The sequence below is a fragment of the Bos taurus genome, chromosome 27 (assembly GCF_002263795.3).
Source record: "Bos taurus isolate L1 Dominette 01449 registration number 42190680 breed Hereford chromosome 27, ARS-UCD2.0, whole genome shotgun sequence".
Classification (NCBI taxonomy): domain Eukaryota; kingdom Metazoa; phylum Chordata; class Mammalia; order Artiodactyla; family Bovidae; genus Bos; species Bos taurus.
The window spans coordinates 25586330-25606195 of NC_037354.1; the positions used below are offsets into that span (position 1 = coordinate 25586330).

Sequence of the window (19866 nt, forward strand, 5' to 3'; positions counted from 1 at the left end):
GTTGAAGTGATGCTATGCCAGGTTTGGGACTAGCCCATGGAATTGGCCTGGTAGCTGCAGTTTCTTGCTCTTGGAATACTCTTTCTTGGAACCCAGATGCCACACCATGAGGAAGCACAAGCAGCTGTGTGGAGAAGTTCACGTGGAAAACGGAGAACTGAGGCCTCTAGCCAAAACCCCCACCAAACTTGGTTAACCATCTGAATGACTCTTTTTTTTTTTCTTTATGTTTCTTTCTTTTTTTTTAAAATTTATTTAATTGGAGGCTAATTACTTTACAGTATTGTGGTGGTTTTTGCCATACATTCACATGAATCAGCCATGGGTGTACATGTGTTCCCCATCCTGAACCCCTCCTCCCACCTCCCTCCCCATCCCATCCCTCAGGGTCATCCCAGTGCACCAGCCCTGAGCACCCTGTCTCATGCATCGAACCTAGACTGGTGATCTGTTGCACATATGATAATTTACATGTTTCAATGCTATTCTCTCAAGTCATCCCACCCTCTGAATGACTTTTAACTCTCCACGTGTCCTAGACTTTTAGCTTCAGTTGAGTGTCCAGTCTAGCCTCCAGGTGACACTAACCATCCTAACACCTAGTTCATACCACACAGAGCAGAAGAACCACCCAAGTAACCTACCATTTTAGGGGTAGTGTGTTATGTACTAGTAGCTAACTGAAATACCCTATGCGAAAATACATCTCAGTGCCTATTATATAACTCAGTGCATATTATCTATTGGGCAAGAAAGTTTGTGTCTCTTATCAGGTGGATTACTGAAAATGGTTCTTCCTTAGCTACTTGAAAGAATAGTGAACATTTTTAAATAAATCACCAAACATTTATTTCTTTTGATATGCTCACTTATTTTATATCTTACAATTTAAGATACTTTCCTCTCAGAATGCAAAAAAAAAAACACCACAAACACAAAATTTATGCACATCTTTTTGGTCATGACATTGCAGGAAAAAGCAGAACATTGACGCTAAAAGACCAAGTTTTAAGTTAAAATTATTACTAACTGTATGATCGTGGCAAGTTTTATTATATCTCTTGAGTTCTCAATCTTTTAGCTTAAGAAATGATGGGTTTGGGCCTCATGAACTCAGATTTACCTTTCAGCTCTAACATCTTAAGATTTTTATGTGTTTTGTTGTTTTTCATCAGAGTTAATAATACAGAATTGGATTATATAAGAGTCAGTAAGAGTCAGTAGTGTTACATGAGATAAAACACACCTGATACCTAGAATAAAGTTTACATACAGCATTTTTCACCTTTAAGAAAGTCTTAGTGTTATCTGAGGACACATGTGTAGATCCCTGTGGCTTTCAGTGGCCTTTATCATCCTCCTCTGTTCTTGCCAAATCTTGGTTTAGAAAAGGTCAGAGCATTTTTTAATTTCCAGCTTTTCTGGCTCATAGTTTAGATGTTGCTTGGGATTATAGGAAGGTCAAAGTGCAGTTAAGTCTGCATGAGGGAACTCTTCAAATACTTAAATTATGTACGTAATCAAATCACTTCTTTAAAGTACATCTTACTGAGTAGTGTGTGTGATACTGTAAGGCAGAAATCACTGAGAGCAAGTGTTCTTGCCTGCTGGTGTTGGGATATACTGTATAAAATCTTTATGTTTGTTTATATTCATTTTATAACAATAAAGGCTTGAAAATGCCTTCTTTATTTTTCATTAGGGAATCACTTCTACTAAAACAGTCTCTATTTTGTCTACCATGACATCTCTAGTGGTGAGGGTAATTAGTACCCATGCCAACCATGTTTTGTTTCTCTCTTTGAGAAAAAAATTTTTAGTAGAAAGGGGTATGTGTAAAAAAGCAGGTGGTAAAACTTAGGAGTTCAGTTTAGCTCAGCTTAGCCACCCTCTTCTGAACTTTGGTTTCTCCTATATGCTCGCATTAAGTCACTAAGCTGTGTTTGACTCTGCAGCCCCGTGGACTGGAGCCCACTAGGATCCTCCATCCTTGGCATTTCCCAGGCAAGAATACCAGAGTGGGTTGCCATTTCTTTCTGCAGAGGATCTCCAGGGATCAAACCCGCATGTCCTGCATTGGCAGGCAGGTTCTCTACCAGTTAGCCACCAGAGAAGCCCCTGGTTTCTCCTATACTCATATCCAAAAGACCCAAGTTTCCTGCAGTTTTCCGTATAGACAAGTTGAGGGATAAAAAAAGGAGTGAGTATGAAATCATTTTGCTATGAGTATGATTCATTATTAAAATTCAATTTAGAAGCGAAATTACAAACGTGACACTTCAGTATAGCCTTGTAAGAATCTAAAGTGATTCCTCTGTCTTTCCAAATGAACCAAACTTTATAGGGTAGGTTAAATTACACCTGCAGCAGTAGCTTGAAAAACATCCATCTGGCAGAGTGTTAAGGGAATAGGAGATTAGGAAGAAACACAGAAGGTCACTCTAATGCTATTCCTAGTTCCTCAGTAGTGGAATTGTCAGTGGTGTTATTTACATATAATTATTTATCAATTATTACATGGTAAAGATATTTTAAAATAGTTCTCTGATGATTATGATTGGTTATGATCTCTTTGGCCTAAACTGTTTATTTAATATCACTTGAAATAGAGTATTCCCCCATCAGCTCTTAAATCCTTTTAAGTGAAGGGTGAACCTTAGTCTGTGAAAAGGCTTCCTTAGTTACAAAGAAAGTCTGATTTCAGAAACTCTTCTGGCCTAATGAGAAGCAGCAAAAAGTGGAGAGTTCATTATGGATTGAAGAACCTTGATATTATCTGTAGCTTTGGATTGGTATTATGAGAAAGAGTTGTTTGGCCATCATATAAAAACAATGTAAGCCATTCATTGTGTACCACCATCTGGTGCCTCAGTTAGCTTGGGCTACCATACCATAGACTAGGTGGTTTAAATAACAAAAGTTTATTTCTCCCAGTTCTGGAGGCTAGGAAATCCAAGATCAAAGTGCCAGCTTGGTCATTTTCTGAGGAGGGGGATCTCTTCCTGACTTGTGGAGGGCTGCCTTCTTGCCAAGAGAGAAAAAGAATTCTTGGCTGTCTCTTTATAAGGGCACAAAATCCCATCTGGAGGGCTTTTACCCTCATGACCTCATCTACCCTGATTATCTCCTGGAAGTCCTATCTTCTGTCTCCTGGAATATCCCGTCACAGTGAGGGCTGGGGCTTCAACATATAATCCGGAAGGGTGACCCAAACATTCACCTGGTTATTTTTGTATGCTGCCTTTTTTTTAAAGTATAATAATTGCTCATGAAATCTCCACACACACACAAAAGCATATTCATCCATTTCCTCACTTCCTCAATTAATTTAGAATTATAAAAGGAAATTTCTAAAAGTATTAAGAATCTAAATAATATTCTTTTTTAAGAGAAGACTATTTTCAGTGACTAATAAAATGTCCTTCTCTGCTAAAAATGGCATCAAGAGTAAAACTTAAAAACACTATAAATACCATTCATATTTACCCAAATACATATTTGGGTAATCAAGTTAGTAAATTTGGAAATCAACTAAATATTAAATACTTTATATGTTGATTTTTTCCTTTTGTAAAGATATTTTTATTTTTCAATAGTAACATAATAATCCCCTACTCTGAATACCATAAAAATGCCCTTTAAAGTTATCTCCTAGATTGTGAGAGGGCGCAATACCCTTAGAGTTGAGTAAGGGCAAGGAATCACTTCTTTTGTTAAGAAGTCCTACATTTTTAGGGAACCCTCCTACACCGTTGGTGGCTATGTAAATTGGTGCTGCCACTGTGGAGAGTGGAGCTTGGAAGTCTTGGGCAGGGAATACCTACTTGGGCAAGAAATAGAGCTGGAAATCTCCGCACCTGGCTGCCTCTGGCTGCTGAATTCATATGTGCAAACTCAGAAATAACAGGACTTGATCACTGAAGGAACTTTGAGATGACACTATGTCTCCCAAGTCCTGGAGCTCTGGAGACACTAAAATCAGCTAAAGGAATTTCTCATTCTCACAGTTTATATTTTAAATGACTCCCCAAGGATCTAAGGTGAAATGATTTCCCCATAAATAATCTTTAAATGAAACTCGGTGGACTCGTTTCCTTGTACTTACAGAATAAGGCATCTGTCTGTTGAACTTTAGTTAGAATTTTTGATGTTTAGATTTGAAAACCTTAGATTGTAAATATTAATTATAAAAAGGAGTTCAGGTGAGATTTGAATAGTCCAAAAACTTTTCTTTTGAAAAGTATAAAACATTAGGCTACTGTCAGACCACGCAACCTGATTTCCATAAAGTCTGCCAGCTGTTTCTCATTAAACAATGCAAAATTAACATTGTACCCCCTGAAACTGCTAAACATTCTTTTTTCTTTCCCATACAAACCCTGTGAGAGGATGCTAGGAACTCATTTTCATGCATACATTTCAATTCTTCTGCTGGTTCTGCGGCTGGTAAAGAGAAACACAAATTTCTGGCTGTTGAAGAATCCCCTTGGAGTTTCCACAATGATAATGTTAAGTTAAAATTTAATTAAGTTGGCATTCAGAGCTTTGCCCTCACAAAGATTACCCCAAGGATTACCTGCTCTTTCTTGTCTGTTCATTTCCTTTCCCCTGTCTGATAGTCCTTTATAGTCTTACTTTAAAAAATAAACTTTTACTATTAAGGCAATTGAAGTATAGAAGTTTTATGTTATTAGTTATTTCATAAATTCTACAAATTTTCAAATGCCTTAGGTTCCTTCCTAAAGATAACTACATATGTTACTTTGGAAAGGCATTCTCTTTGAGGCTGTAAAATATCAATCATTATTCTACCTCGTTGAACTTTATTTGGAAGAGGACTTAAATGGCAGCTAGTCCAGCCTCCCAGTACAGTGTTGGAAGCTTCCCTCCAATAACTCTGATAGGTTGTCATCTCACTCTACTTGATCTGGCTCAACAGATCATCTCTGGATTTAGCACCAAACTTACAATTTCACACTTTAAGGAGAGATATTGACCCAGTCAGAAGAAGCACTGGAATCAACTGGAGGGATTTAGTTCAGGAAGAGACCAAATGACCATCCATTAGAGATACGTAGAAAAATCCAGCACTAGGAAAGAAGCAGATAAATTATCTTCTTTAATTTCAGTATTCTGTTATTCTTCCATGTCCTCTGATGCTTATTCTGAATCACTTCTTTTGTTAAGAAGTCCTACATTTCTAGGAAGCCCTCCTACACTGTTGGTGGCAGTGTAAATAGGTGCAGCCACTATGGAGAACAGTATGGAGGTTTCTAAAAAAAAATAAAGTTACCAAGTGATCCAGTAATCTTTCTCCTGGGCATGTATCCAGAAAAAGATGAAAACTCTTAAGTCAAAAAGATATATACACTCCAGTGTTCACAGCAGCACTGTTTACAATAGCCAGAACATGAAAGCAACCTAAGTGTCTATCAACAGGTGAATGGATAAAGAAGACATGATGTACATATACAATGGAATATTACTCAGCCATAAAAAAGAATGAAATAATGCCATTTGCAGCAACACACATGGACCTAGAGATTATCTTTTACTTCCTAAGCAAAGGAAGACAAAGACAAATATCATATGATATCTAAAATGAACTTATTTATAAAACAGTCTAACAGATATAGAAAACAAACTCTTGGTTACCAAAGGGGAAAAGGAAGAGGAGATATAAATTAGGAATTTGGGATTAATAGATACACACTACTATGTATAAAGTAGATGAACAGCGAGAACCTACTGTGTATCACAGGGAACTGTATTCAATATCTTATAATAACCTATAATGGTAAAGTGTATATATATATATATATATATATATGAATCACTTTGCCATATGCCTGAAAATAACACAACAGTACTTCAATTTTTTTAAAAAAAGAAGTCCTACATTTCTGGGGCACTCATCCAATAGTATGGCACACTCTCAATATTGATAGGGTCTGATTTGAATGCTGAGTTGAGTCAGAACTACCAAAGTGATCCCTGCCCACCAACAGCAGTTTCCCCTCTCTCTCAGCCATACTCATTCATTTCTGAACATCCTCTCCCGAATCTGAGGGTCAGAACCCAGCCAAAGGAAAGGAAGGAAGGCAGAGTGAGAGTTCTGAAGTCAGACTTCCCTGCATTTGATCTGACTCTGCTATTAGCTTGCCATATTAATCCCCATGTTTCTTAGTTTCCTTATCTGTTGTGTGGAGATAATGATAGTCTCTAGACCTGGTAGTGGTTATGTAAAGTAAGCAAATTAATACATATAAGGCACTTTAGTACATAGAAAGTACCCAGTAGATTTTAGCTATTATTTTAACAAAATACTTTGTATTTCAAAGTGTTTTTATATCTTCTATTTCATTTTCACCAGAAAATAACACAGTAAAGAAGCCAGTACTATTATTACTCTCTTATTTCAGAGATTGAGACTTACAAACATTAATATGTTAAATGCTCCTAGGTTGTAGGAATAGTATGTCTTACTAATGAAAAGTAACAGTCTTGATGTAGTCCACTGTGATGGGACTGTAGCTATCATTAGGTGCATGAGCTCTAGGCGCTTTGCTTAAGAGAACTGCTGACCAAGTGTCCCAGCACCAGAGAAAAAGACTCATAATGGGAAAGAAAACATTATTATTAGAAGATCTAATAATGTGTGGTCTGTAGAAAAAAGAAAAGTTAAAGGAGATACTGGGGAAAGAAGTGAATTAAGGTATCTTTTTAAAGTCTTATTTCTACTTTGGTTCATCAGTTTTCATTCTGCAGATAGTTTTTCTCTTTTAAACTATTTTTATAATAGCTCAAGAGTTGAGAAGCTACAAGGAAACTTGTTATTGTTATGATACTATGTAAAATATCTATTCTAAAGACAGGTGTCAGTGATGAGATATAGTTATTTCCATGGACTCATGCCCGTATTGATTCTCTGGCTTTTAATTTGGTTTGATGCTGATTTAAGTTTCACTGTCTCAAAGAACTTCTTAGCTATACCTCACACTCTATGCCTAAAGGAAATTTAATAAGCTCTGATTATGCATTTATTATATCTTCCTGAGAGTTTTATATTAATGGCTGATACAGTATTTTATTTGTAGAAGGGGCACACTGATCTGTCTTAACCAATGGTAAGTTTGAATAAGATATGTTTTGTTAAGATAGCCAGAGCAGAGATGGAGCATTTATAAATGTCCATTTATAAGGTGTTAGTCACTCAGTCATGTCCTATTCTTTGCGACCCCATGGACTGTAACCTGCCAGGCTCCTCTATCCATGGGATTCTCCAGGCAGGAGTACTGGGGTGGGTTGCTATTTCCTTCTGTTTATAAGATCCAACCAGTCCATTCTAAAGGAGATCAGTCCTGATGCTAAAGCTGAAACTCCAATACTTTGGCCACCTCATGCGAAGAGTTGACTCATTGGAAAAGACTCTGATTCTGGGAGGGATTGGGGGCAGGAGGAGAAGGGGACGACAGAGGATGAGATGGCTGGATGGCATCACTGACTCGATGGACATGAGTTTGAGTGAACTCTGGGAGATGGTGATGGACAGGGAGGCCTGGTGTGCTGCGATTCATGGGGTCGCAAAGAGTCGGACACGACTGAGCAACTGAACTGAACTGACAAGGTGATAGTTATTAAATAATTATAGCACAGGACTTCCCTGGTGGCTCAGATGGTAAAGCGTCTGTCTACAATGTGGGAGACCCGGGTTCGATCCCTGGGTCAGGAAGATCCCCTGGAGAAGGAAATGGCAATCCGCTCCAGTACTATTGCATGGAAAATCCCATGGACAGAGGGGCCTGGTAGGCTACAGTCCATGGGGTCGCAAAGAGTCCGACACGACTGAGCGACTTCACTTTCACTTTACACAGTGGAAATACTATACAAAGAATAAGATGGACCTATATGTGCTAGTATTTTTAAGAGAAAAAAAAAAAAAGCCAATTCAGAAGAATATTGTGTAATCTGTGTGTGACAAGTGAAAGTGTTAGTCCCTCAGTTGTGTACAACTTTGTGACCCTGTGGACTTATCCTGCCAGGCTCCTCTGTCCATGGAATTCTCCAGGCAAGAGTACTAGAGTGGGTTGCCATACCCTTCCCTGGAGGATATTTCCAATTCAGGGATCAAACCCAGGTCTCCTGCATTGCAGGCAGATTCGTTCCCATCTGAGCATTTCCCACCAGGGAAGCCTTGTGTGACAAAAGCAACAGCACAAAGAACTCAGAGGAAAACAAACATGCCTTCATATAACATAGAAAAATATCTCAGATGATACAACTATAAGTAGTGCCTATCTTTAGGAAAGGAGTTTGTTGGATAAAGAATGGCAACCCACTCCAGTATTCTTGCCTGGAGAATCCCAGGGATGGAGGAGCCTAATGGGCCGCCATCTATGGGGTCACACAGAGTCAGACACGACTGAAGTGACTTAGCAGCAGCAGCAGTAAGTCTTACCTCATTGCAAATGCATGTGTGCCCTTGGCGCACACACTCAGACACACACGCTATTTTCTGACTTGAGACAGGTCCAGAATCCAAGAGTCATTCAGCTTGAAGTCTGCCTAGAGTTGGATTATCAACCATCCCAGTTTGCCTGGGGTGAATGGGTTTCCTGAGACTAGGAATGGCCTGAGCAAACCAAGATGAATTGATTACCCTAGCCTGAAAAATCCCAGAGGATTTCATCTAGGTCAAAATGAAAATCTTAATGAAAACCGAAATACACTATACATCATGAAGTTAGGCAACTCTCTGTTGACTTACATCATGGCTTCACAGTTGTGGTTTTGTTCTTTCTTAGGGAATGCTTCATACATCACACAGGCCTGTGTTGAAATGTAGTATAAATCTTTTACACAAATTCAAAGTCATAGTCACCAAGCTGGATTATATGTATCCCCTCTTCTCTTTCACTAATGTAAATCAAAAGCAAACTATAACTTTCATTTCATTACTAGCATGAAGCACTGTGTTAAGCCTTCAAACATAAAATTAAAATACACTCCTCATTCTCAACAAGCTCACAGTGGATTAGAGGAGACAGACACATAAATATCAGTGTTTAACTGTGTTATTCTGTGACAAGTGTTAAAGTATAAGATAGTGGCACCCAGTTTTAGAACCAGTCTTTAGCAGTCTTTTAAGTGAATACTTTTTGTTGCCATTAACAGCCATAGGAAATTCTGCAACTAGAAAAGAAGTGTGGGTACCTAGGTGTCCTGGATACCAAGGAGAAAAACATTTCAATAAAGAATAAATGATCACCTGTGTCAGATGATGCAAATAGGTGAAGTAAGATGACGGCTGAGAAATGACGATTAGGAAATAACTTCTAAGTGTGCAAGATACTCAATAAGGTGATAATAAGTAATAACCACCATTTGTTGAGCTTTTTCTGTGTGATACTGTATTAGGCGCTTATTTATATAGTTAACTTTAATCCATAAGATAGTCTTACATGGTAGGAATTATAATTCTCATTTTATAGATATTAGAAGCCAACTCAGACATTAAGAAACTAGTCCAAAGCCACATAGCTTGTAAATTTTGTAAAAGAGACATGCAAACCCCAAACTTAAAAGTCTCTGCTCATCATTTCTTCTTACTGTGCTGCCTGCACTTCTGTTACAAAGTTGTGTCCACAGTTTTTTATATACTTTTCATTTAAAATGTTTTACATTTTTACAGTGTTGTTTTGTTTTCTGCCGTACAACAATGCAAGTCAGCCGTAATTATCATACAAAATTTTATAACAGAATGGTTGTTGTTCCTGTTTTAGCTATGCATGTATAAAGTTTAGGATAAGTTAATGCATTATTGTGTGCTTCAAATCTGTATCATAAGAAGCAAAGATAAATATACATATATGTTTCTTTTTTCTCTTATGGCCTGATTCCAAGAAGAAAACTTTGAATTATGGGATTTAAGTAAGGATTCTTTTTTGAATAAACATTTTACAATATAAAAATAGTAGTAATAGCAAATCTCTTACAGCAGAATAGTATTAAGATAGGTTTTTTGATAGAGCTATTATGTTTGCAGTTGTTTCATATTTTATCACTCTACATGTTTGACTTTTAAAGTATTCACAACAAAAAAGTCTGTTTTAAAAGTAAATCTGAGATACGCAAACTGACAGATTGCTGTGCTGTCCTGTCCACAGCGATGCCTTAAATGTTTGATTCTTGTGTTTACTGATTTACAGCCACCACAAAATTATCAAGCACCATGTGTGAGTACATGGGTCTGCTTTTTTTTTCTCCCAAAACCAAAATTATACTCTGTTAATTATCCTAGCATTTAGAAAATTACTTACGTTGTTTTGCCATTTGGTAGTTGAGGTATAAAGTTGACACTATGTGGTAACCATTCACTAAATTTAGTCCTGCACCATGTGATTTTAATTGCTTTGCATCGGAAGATAGCATTTAGTATATAATGTTTAGTTGTAAATTTTTTTCTAGAGGAAAAACCCCTGGGCTCAGTAGTAGAAGCTTGTTCAAATCACCCTTTGTTCTCAATTTGTACTTTTTCTTTTTGCTTTATACCATTTCCTCAGATTTACTGCATGCATTTCACAGACTTTTATGCGCCTTCCAATGATACTATTTAGTTTGCATAATTAGCATCCACAGTAGAATGACTGCTGGGAAAGTTTCATCCAGCGTGTTCAGCACTCACTGCCTACGAATTCATCTGCTCCTTTAGCTCATCTGTCTCTGCCTAGATGCTGCTGTCATTTTGCTAACTGACACTGTCATTCTCTCTCTCCTAGATTAGTCCTGCAGGCTTCTATTCAGGTCTTGCTGCCATCAGATTTGCCCTCCCAGTCCAGTCTATTGAGTAACTAGAGTGATCTTTCCAAAACTCCATTCTCAGCCCCATTACCGCCAGGGTATCATATGGGCACTTCAAACTCAATAAACCCGAACTTCGCATTCTTTCCCTTTGGGTTCCCTTCCCATCTCCCCTCTATCCCTCCCTCCCTTCTTTTCTTCTTAAAAGCAAGCTTCAAAAGCAGTCTAACATCTGTATAAGGAGAGAATGGTGAGAGAGAAGGCAGAAAAATATTTGAAGAAATAATAGCTGAAAGTTTTTCAGATTTGGTGAATACTATACATAATAGATCCAAGAAACTCAGCCAGCCCCAGGCACTCACATATACCAAAAAAAGAAGAAAAAGGCTGTACCAGGGTACATCACGAATCAAATTGCTTAATGTCTCTTAATGATAAAGAGAAATTATGAATGTGTCCAGAGGAAAAACCACATGTACACAGGAATAAAGATACAATGTAAGGCAGATTTCTAGTCTCAAAGAGTATAAGCCAGAAGATAGTGAAACGACATCTTTAAAATGTTAAAGGAATGGGAAAATAAGTCCTGAAAATAACTTGATAGTCCTTGGAGGTATTTGCAATAACATTTGACATGTGTCTGAAGGCAGAAACTTGGACAGGCTTGTTGTTTGATGATTCAGAAATTTTAATCATCTGTTTTCATATGGCATTTTACATTTTAAAGGTGTTTAAATATGGGAGAAAACTTTGCACACTGTTTTGAAATAGCCAAGAGGAGTGGTTTTATCTCCATTTTGCAGGTGAGAAAGCTAAGCTGGTAGTTAACATGACGTTTACAGTTCTGTAAGACCCAGGACTGTGATCAGGTTTCCTGACTTCCTATTCAGGACCTTCTTCTATCTACCCGACCTCGTTATTAGCTATGTTTTGCTCAAGAATAATTCCTAAAGTTAGAGACTGTCAGAATAAATAAAATGTATGGGGTGCCTTGAAAGCAGTAATAGGTAATACAGTAGTTAGTAATTCTTTTGTATCTTGACAAAATATGTGAAGAAAATAAAATGAAAATCTTTTAAAATCCCACTGCGTATGAGAAGCCATTGCAGTATTTAAACTTGAAGTGAATGAGTAGAGGTAGGGAAATTGCTATGATTGTGGAGAAACTTTTAATTAAAATAATGTTATTTCTGATTTTTTTTAAAGGTAAGAAGTTTGATTATTTTTCATTTTCATATTATATGTGAGCAGAGAACCTTTTGATAACGGGTCAAATTAAAATGTGACAAATTTGTTGAAGAGAAACTTTATTTTCCTCTTGTATTTATACTGCATATAAATTAAATACCGTCTTGGCATATTTCATTGCATATCCTACTAAGGTAGGAAGTTAGTTTTGACCCATTGCTAGCAGCAGTCTGGTGGGATGAATACAGTCCGTTATCTTGTTGTTGTTTTTTTTTTTCCACTAGAATTTCTTCAGATATTCTTTAGAGATGTTTTTCAGCTTTTCCTATTACGGAGGAATTCTGAAAGCTAGCTCTTTATAATAGAATTGGGATTTAAAAGTTAGAATTTGAATGGTGGACAGGGCATAAGTAGGATAAAGAAGAGTATTTCCAGTTATGGGGAATATGAACTCTGACATCCCAGAACAGTTGGAATGGTCCTTGATGTAAAGAAACTAAGAAATAATGTAGAGTAGATAGAGTAGGGCATGATAACTGAAGGCCTTGAAAAAAACCACTAGGAGAAATAGGTGAATGACATGAAGTTACAGGGCTTCCCTGGTGGCTCAGAAGTAGAGAGTCCTCCTGCCAATGCAGGAGATGCAGATTCAGTCCTTGAGTCTGAAAGATCCCCTGGAGAAGAAAATGGCAACACGCTCCAGTATTCTTGCCTGGGAAATCCCATGGACAGAGGAACCCGGCGGGCTACAGTCGGGGTTGCAGAAAAAATCAGACATGACTTAGTGACTATAAACAGCAACAACAACTGAAATTAGAATTTACTTCTGAGATGAGTGAATTGTCTCTTATCCAATTAAGAAAGATGAATTTGTGCACTTCACCTCAGTATTTTCTGTATGTGTTAACACTCACTGCCTTTAAAGAAATACAGATTAAATGCCAAAATAAGAATTATTACCTTTATTTTACCTGATATTTTACCTTTGTTTCTTTTTCTTTTCTAGTCAACTCCTTTACATCTAGCAGCAGGCTACAACCGAGTTCGGATCGTTCAGCTTCTTCTCCAGCATGGTGCTGATGTGCATGCAAAAGACAAAGGGTACGTGTATCTGCTTATTTTCTTGAATGGTGTCACTCATGGGTCATTTATTACACTTGGTGTTCAACATCTGATACACCAAAGTTTTTGAGCACTGGGCAGAGTCTTACATCCCGTTGTTTTATGGCTTGTACAGCATTTTGAGAACGTTCACAGTGATTTGACTTATTTTCATATTCCTACTAATTAAGGATTTGTCTCATAACAATTTTGTAAATTAGTTTAATTTTACTGTATTCTATTATTTGCAGTCAAAATTTCTCTCAATTGCAATTACTATTTTTCAACTCTTAAGTTGTACTTCAGAAAGATAGATGAATCAAAAATTCTGATAACCCAGTAATATGACTATTCTATTTATCAGATATGAAAGGATCATCTTTTATTAATAAGCTAAAATCTTAAGTATACAGTATTTTAATGTTTTTCCTGATGAAATCTTGACCATCTAAACTGAGAAAACCTTAAAGATACTTATGAAGATTGATGTGAAAGAGAGGTGTCTGGGAACCAAAAAAAGTAGTATGTCATTTATTTTATAAACAGGTGAATTTTGGAAAACTTTGTACCAGTCTCCTAGCTAATCTCCAGGGACGTGGAAATTGGATCTGTTAGCCTATACATTGGGCTAACACTTCTCCTTATGCCACTTTAATATCTAAAAGATAATTACCTGACTGCCCCTGTGATGTAGATTCCTATTACAGTCGTGATGGGTAGCGTAAAGGAAAGAAGCTCCAGAGAAGGCTGTCTTTCACTTTGCCCCTCTCCACATGAGGAAACAGAGACAAGAAGAAAGAGCTCAGTACTTGAGACAGTTCTCAGAAGGGGAGTCTACCATTTCAAATCTGCTGTTTTCGGTGCTCTGTTTCTCCCTTGCCTGCCCCGTTCTCTGCGCCATATGTACGTGGTGTTCCCATAGTATAGGGCACACATGCCTGATGCTCTTGTACACCTCTGCAATCCTTGTACATGTCTGAAAGCAAATGGGTGAACCATAGGTGAGTCCTCAAGAGAAGTACACCCCCAACAAGAGGGTCCTTGATTTGTGCAGAGTGACATTTGGGTATGCAAGCTATAATAATTTAGATATTGAATTCTTGTGTTGGAAATCACCATGAAAGTAAAATAATATGGTAGGAATATTTCAGTTCACCATCAGTTAACATTTATTTTCTGTAAATACTTAACATATAAAGCAGGCAGTTTGTAATTAGTACATGCATTCTACCTTTACTTAAAAGCTTTTCTACTTGGTTCCTTAATGATTGACATAAAATAACATAAGTAACGAAAGGTTGGACATTAGTTATGCTTTGTATTCTCTTATTACTTTAAAATATTTTGAATATAATTGTATTGGAATTTGTTAGATTTTTGTTTCTTAGCATTTCTTGGATGAATGACTAAGTTGTTGGACATTACAGTGTCTTAGTTTGCTTTTTTCTGTTTAGCGGACTTGTGCCTCTTCATAATGCGTGTTCATATGGACATTATGAAGTCACAGAACTGCTACTAAAGGTAAGAAGAATTAAAGATATTGAATATTGTTTGCCTTTAATTTGTTATGAGTTTACTCATGGGGATTTTTTACCAAGCTTTTTAAGAGACCAAAATTGTTGTGTTTTTTTTTTTTAATATTCACTGTTGCCTTGAAATGTTTAAAGTATTCAGCTTATTTTAAACTGTATTTTAAATGCTGAAATTAAAACAGTTGTTGACATTTCAGAGTTATAACTGAAATTTACAGTGAAATGAATGTTGTATTTGATTCAGTGAAATGATTGCTGACCATTAACTTTTCTTTTCTCAATTCAGCACGGAGCTTGTGTTAATGCTATGGATCTGTGGCAGTTTACCCCGCTTCACGAGGCCGCTTCCAAGAATCGCGTAGAGGTCTGCTCTCTGTTACTTAGCCATGGTGCTGATCCCACTCTAGTCAACTGCCACGGCAAAAGCGCAGTGGACATGGCTCCAACCCCTGAGCTCCGGGAGAGATTGACTTGTATGTATTTATATCCTAAAATCAACACTGCTTGTTGTAAATTAGAATATCTTCTTTTTGGTATTAGGGCTGATGTTTTGTCCAACTTAGATAATGGCCTTGTCTTCTTGTATGTAGACTAACTAGTTATTCTCTTTTCTGATTCTTTATGAATTCTGCAGGAATCTTATATATGTACACTATATTATTTTGTGTTTATTCAAGCTTAATTCTAATTTATGTGTTCAGGCTCTTTTTTTTTTTTTAAGACTAGAGAGGATAAGTTCATCAGTAACCATTTATTGAACATTTACTATATGTCAGAAACTGGAAACGTAGATGTATACAAACCAGAAAAAAAAAATCTCTAAGCTCACAGGGCTTATATTCTTACACTGTTGGTAATAAAGATGCTATATAACATCATGGAATGCTCACTGTTGCCCAGACCCTGCAAGTTGCACAGTCATGTTTTTATTTGTGCTACAGCCCAAGCACAATCACTAGTCCAAATTTAAATAAGATAATTTTTACGACTTGGTTGAAGTAATTTTCTCAGATACTGATACATCTTATATTTACATATGCATGTTTTTTATAAACTTTTGTTTTAGAATAGTTTTAGATTTAGAAAACTTACCAATTAATACAGAAAGTTCTCATATGTCTCATACCCAGTTTCCCCCCATAAACATAATAATATGGTACATTTGTCATAATAATGAACCAGTACCAATACATTATTAACTAAAGGCTGTAACTCTATTCAGATTTCCTTAGTTTTTACCTAAAGTTCTTTTTCTGCTCCAGGATCCCTTTCAGAATTGCTGTTGCTGTTCAGTCACTCAGTCGTATCTGACTCTTTGCGACCCCATGGACTGCAGCACAGCAGGCTTCCCTGTCCTTCACAGGGAAGTCCTTTTTCTGCTCCAGGATCCCATTCAGAATACTGTATTAAATTTAGTTGTCATATCAAATACCAAGATATATTTAATTCTACCTGTAGGCATTTCAGGTTTAAATTAAAGTAGGTGTCACATACCTAATTTTAAATTTGTCCCATAGTTGATACTGTCTTACATCTAGGATGCTAAGAATCAGATAACTGGATTTAAACACCTGAGAAAACCTTTGAACGATCATTTAAGAAAAAGGCATAGTCAAAATGAAAACATCAATGAAGTTTAAACAGAATATAAATTTATGTTAAAACAGGAAGAATTCCTTGCGATTTTGATCTCGTTTAAATGGAAATCCAAACTTATTTTGGTGCCGGAACAGATGACATCCACTAGATTACAGGCCCGCACAAACCAGGTCATCACTGGGCAGATGTCTTGGCAATGAATCCTTGTGGAGTGCATATTTTCTCTCTCCCACTCATATGACTCTTGTCATATGTTATCTTCCATTATATAGTTTATTTTTCTATGTGATGTTCTGTCTCCTCACTTTAGTTTTAAATTCTTAGGAAGATCTTTGGTTTTATTATTGTATCTTCTTAGCACCTGCAGAGTGCCTTATTACCTAATAAAAATGTGTGGATGGCGTTCGTGTTTGGGCTTGTACCCCAACCTAACACGGTACATTGTGCATGCTATGTGTCCAGCAGGTTTATTGAATTGAATTTAACTTAACTCAAAGTGTATTTATTTTTTAATATCTTTTTCTAATTTCTTTCTTTTAGTTTTATACCCCAGACTTGGCTTTATCCCCGGTCACCAATTGACTTTTTTCCTTCCAGTCATTTTGTAAATACAAGTATTGTCATGGGTTTTTACATTGTTTCATTGGTCTCTCTGATTCCAGTGTAAACATTAAAATTTAACCAAGATTTCTATAGTTTTGTAAAGGAAAAAGTTCCCTGATTAGAGTATTTTGCAACCTTCTCAGTATCTTCTTAAATAAGATTCTACTAATGAAGGAAAGCATTTAACAAAGTTGGAACTTTTCTAACCAGTTCTCATCCTCATGCTCACTGCTTTATGCTAGGCAATCACAGTAACAGACTTTATTTCATATGTACTTTATGCTAGGCAATCACAGACTTCATTTTAGGAAAATTATACAGGAAACAGAAAACAACATTTTGATCATACCCATCATTACAGCATTTTCTCCATACATTTCTTCTACTCTTTCTTGTTGACTTTTTTATTTGTTGTTTTCATGAACCCAGATGAACACAATAGTGTGGGTTCTGCACATACTGGAGTTGAAAATCCTAAAAGTAGCTTTCATTCTTGTTTCAAAAGGCATTTATAAAGAGAAACTTCTAAGGCATTCTGTAAATGTTAAGTTTTCAAGGTAATTAGGATTTCTGAAGTTTCAAAGTCATGTACTTCAAGGAATTTGGCAATGATCAAGTACCACTAAACACACAGTTAAACAAAAATGTTTTCCCCCAAACCTGCCATGACTTATTTTATGCATATCAGCATTCATGCAACAATTATTTATTGGCTACCTACTGTATGCCAAACACTGTGGTCAGTAATGGGACCACTGTCACAGATGAAACAGTGCGATAAGCCCTGTGACAGAAGGCTAAAGGCAAGTGCAGAGGCTTTTAGAAGAACGAATCCTAACAGGGAACATCGGAAAGGCTTATCCAGAGTATCCGAACTGAGGCCCTGAGCAACAAGTAGTAGTTAATTACGTGTGTGTGCGTGTGTGTGTCTCTGTCTCTCTCTGTCTTATAAGGGAGGAAAGAAAGTGACAAGGGGCCCTCAAAGGAAAGAGAGAAAGGCAAAGAGAAAGAGTTCAATGCCAGGCAGATGCAAAGGCCTGAACATGAGCAGGACTGGAATTATGTAACATATTATGTCACATATCATTTATATCTTTTCAGAACAATTTTCAGCTTTTTGTTAACAAGTAGTCTTATCAAAATATACTCCAGTCTTTTAAAATAAAAAATAAGACTATTTGCTTTTAATAAATGAGAGTAGTGGATTCTTATTCATGTAGTTAATTTAGAACTGCCTTTTAAAAAGTCTTACTTGCTTATATAGATAATAAATATATAACATTAACTGTTCTTTGAAAATTTTTCAGACTCTGGCACTTCCCCCATAAATCAGTTCTCCCTTCCTCTGTGTTAAGATATAATCATTGTTAATATTTTGGTGAATATTTCTCTAAATGTATTTTTTATATCATTAGTTGTATTTAGTTGTGCTGATGGTAAGGTAGTAGTAATCATACCCAAAAAATGGGTCAACCTTCCCTTTCTCATTTGCTACCTGAATTTTCATTTTAAAATATATACTTTCATGTCCAATATATAGAGAGCTATCGTTTTGTTTACGAGTTAGAAAGTATTCCAGTGTGTGAAAGTGAAGTCACTCAGTTGTGTCCGACTCTTTGCGACCCTGTGGGCTGTAGCCCACCAGGCTCCTCCATCCAAGGGATTTTCCAGGCAAGAATACTAGAGTGGGTTGCCATTTCTTTCTCCAGGGGATCTTCCCAACCCAGGGATCGAACCCAGGTCTCCCGCATTGCAGGCAGATGCTTTAATCTCTCAGCCACCAGGGAAGCCTATTCCAGTGTATAAGTGTTCACAAATTACTTAACTGGTTTCTGTTTGGTGTACATTTAAGTCAACTTGATTTAAAACTTTGCTGGAGTGAGTATCTTTATATGTGTATCTGTATGTGAACGCTGAGTAGAAAATAGTCTTATTTCAGACATTTTCATTAACCTACACCCTCCTCCTCTGCACTTGTATCATTGTTTTGTCATGTTGTGGCTGTTGCTAAAATAGAGGAATATGTAAAATTAATAAGTTTCCTACTTTATAATCATGATAATGATTTTTATAGATTTTAAAGATTTATATGTCACCATTATTTCATTAACAGATGAATTTAAAGGTCACTCTTTGCTACAAGCAGCCAGAGAAGCAGACCTAGCCAAAGTTAAAAAAACACTTGCTCTGGAAATCATTAATTTCAAACAGCCACAGTCTCATGAAACTGCACTGGTAAGATCTTATTGTTAATCCGTTCCTTGGGTCTGTAACAGTAGTGTAAACTCAAAATACAATTTTCATTTCAGAAACCTTGGTAACTTTAGTATCTCAAGTGCCAGGAATTTGCATTTTAATATTGGTTGCATTGATTTTTAAATTTGGTTCAGGAGATGATTGCTTTCATGGGTGAGAGAAGAGCCATTTGCTCAACCTTAATTTGAAAATTATTTTTACATTTGCCTTTATCCAACCATATTATAACAAACCTACTTTTTGCTCATGAAATACAAAATGTGATTTTTCTCATAGAATCTCCCTTTTCTTGTGGTTGCTAGTTGCTAGATAAAATTTGCTTTCTACAGAAGATTAAATTATTTTCAAAGGTACTTGCCTCATCCTTTTGAGCAATTGTAGTCAAAGAATTATTATATTCCTTAATGAAATATAGTAAGACTAGGAAATTTTTTGTTCCAGACTGTAAATATTGTTTTTTTTAAACTATTCATCTTCTTTCTGTTAATGTACTTGGAGAAAGATGATTCTGTTTTCTTTGTCAATGATCACATTAAGTTTCAGGTATAGGACTTGTTGGATTACACTTTAATACAGAATTTAAGCATAAGGGATGCCTCTATCACAAACCTCTAAATATGCTTCAGTTAACATTCTTAACTTATATCTGGCACAGAAGGGTCAAACTGTAGGCAATACCTGCTGAAAACAACATTGTAAGAGTTACCAAACCAAAATAGGCCAACTGTATGTGTGGCCCCCATGCAGGGGTTTAGATACATTCAGGCTACACAGTATATGCCAGGAC

The 19866-nt window shown here is 36.5% G+C and overlaps 1 protein-coding gene across 1 annotated transcript in view; it reads left to right on the forward strand.

Annotated features, from left to right (window-relative positions):
* The window catches only part of TNKS (tankyrase), a 156640-nt gene that overhangs the window by 88693 nt on the left and 48081 nt on the right, over window positions 1–19866 (forward strand). Inside the window, exons 6-9 of the mRNA NM_001206160.3 lie at window positions 12995–13089; window positions 14544–14610; window positions 14908–15094; window positions 18937–19058. Of these exons, the coding sequence (NP_001193089.1) occupies window positions 12995–13089; window positions 14544–14610; window positions 14908–15094; window positions 18937–19058 (471 nt within the window). The remainder of the gene's footprint in view (window positions 1–12994; window positions 13090–14543; window positions 14611–14907; window positions 15095–18936; window positions 19059–19866) is intronic.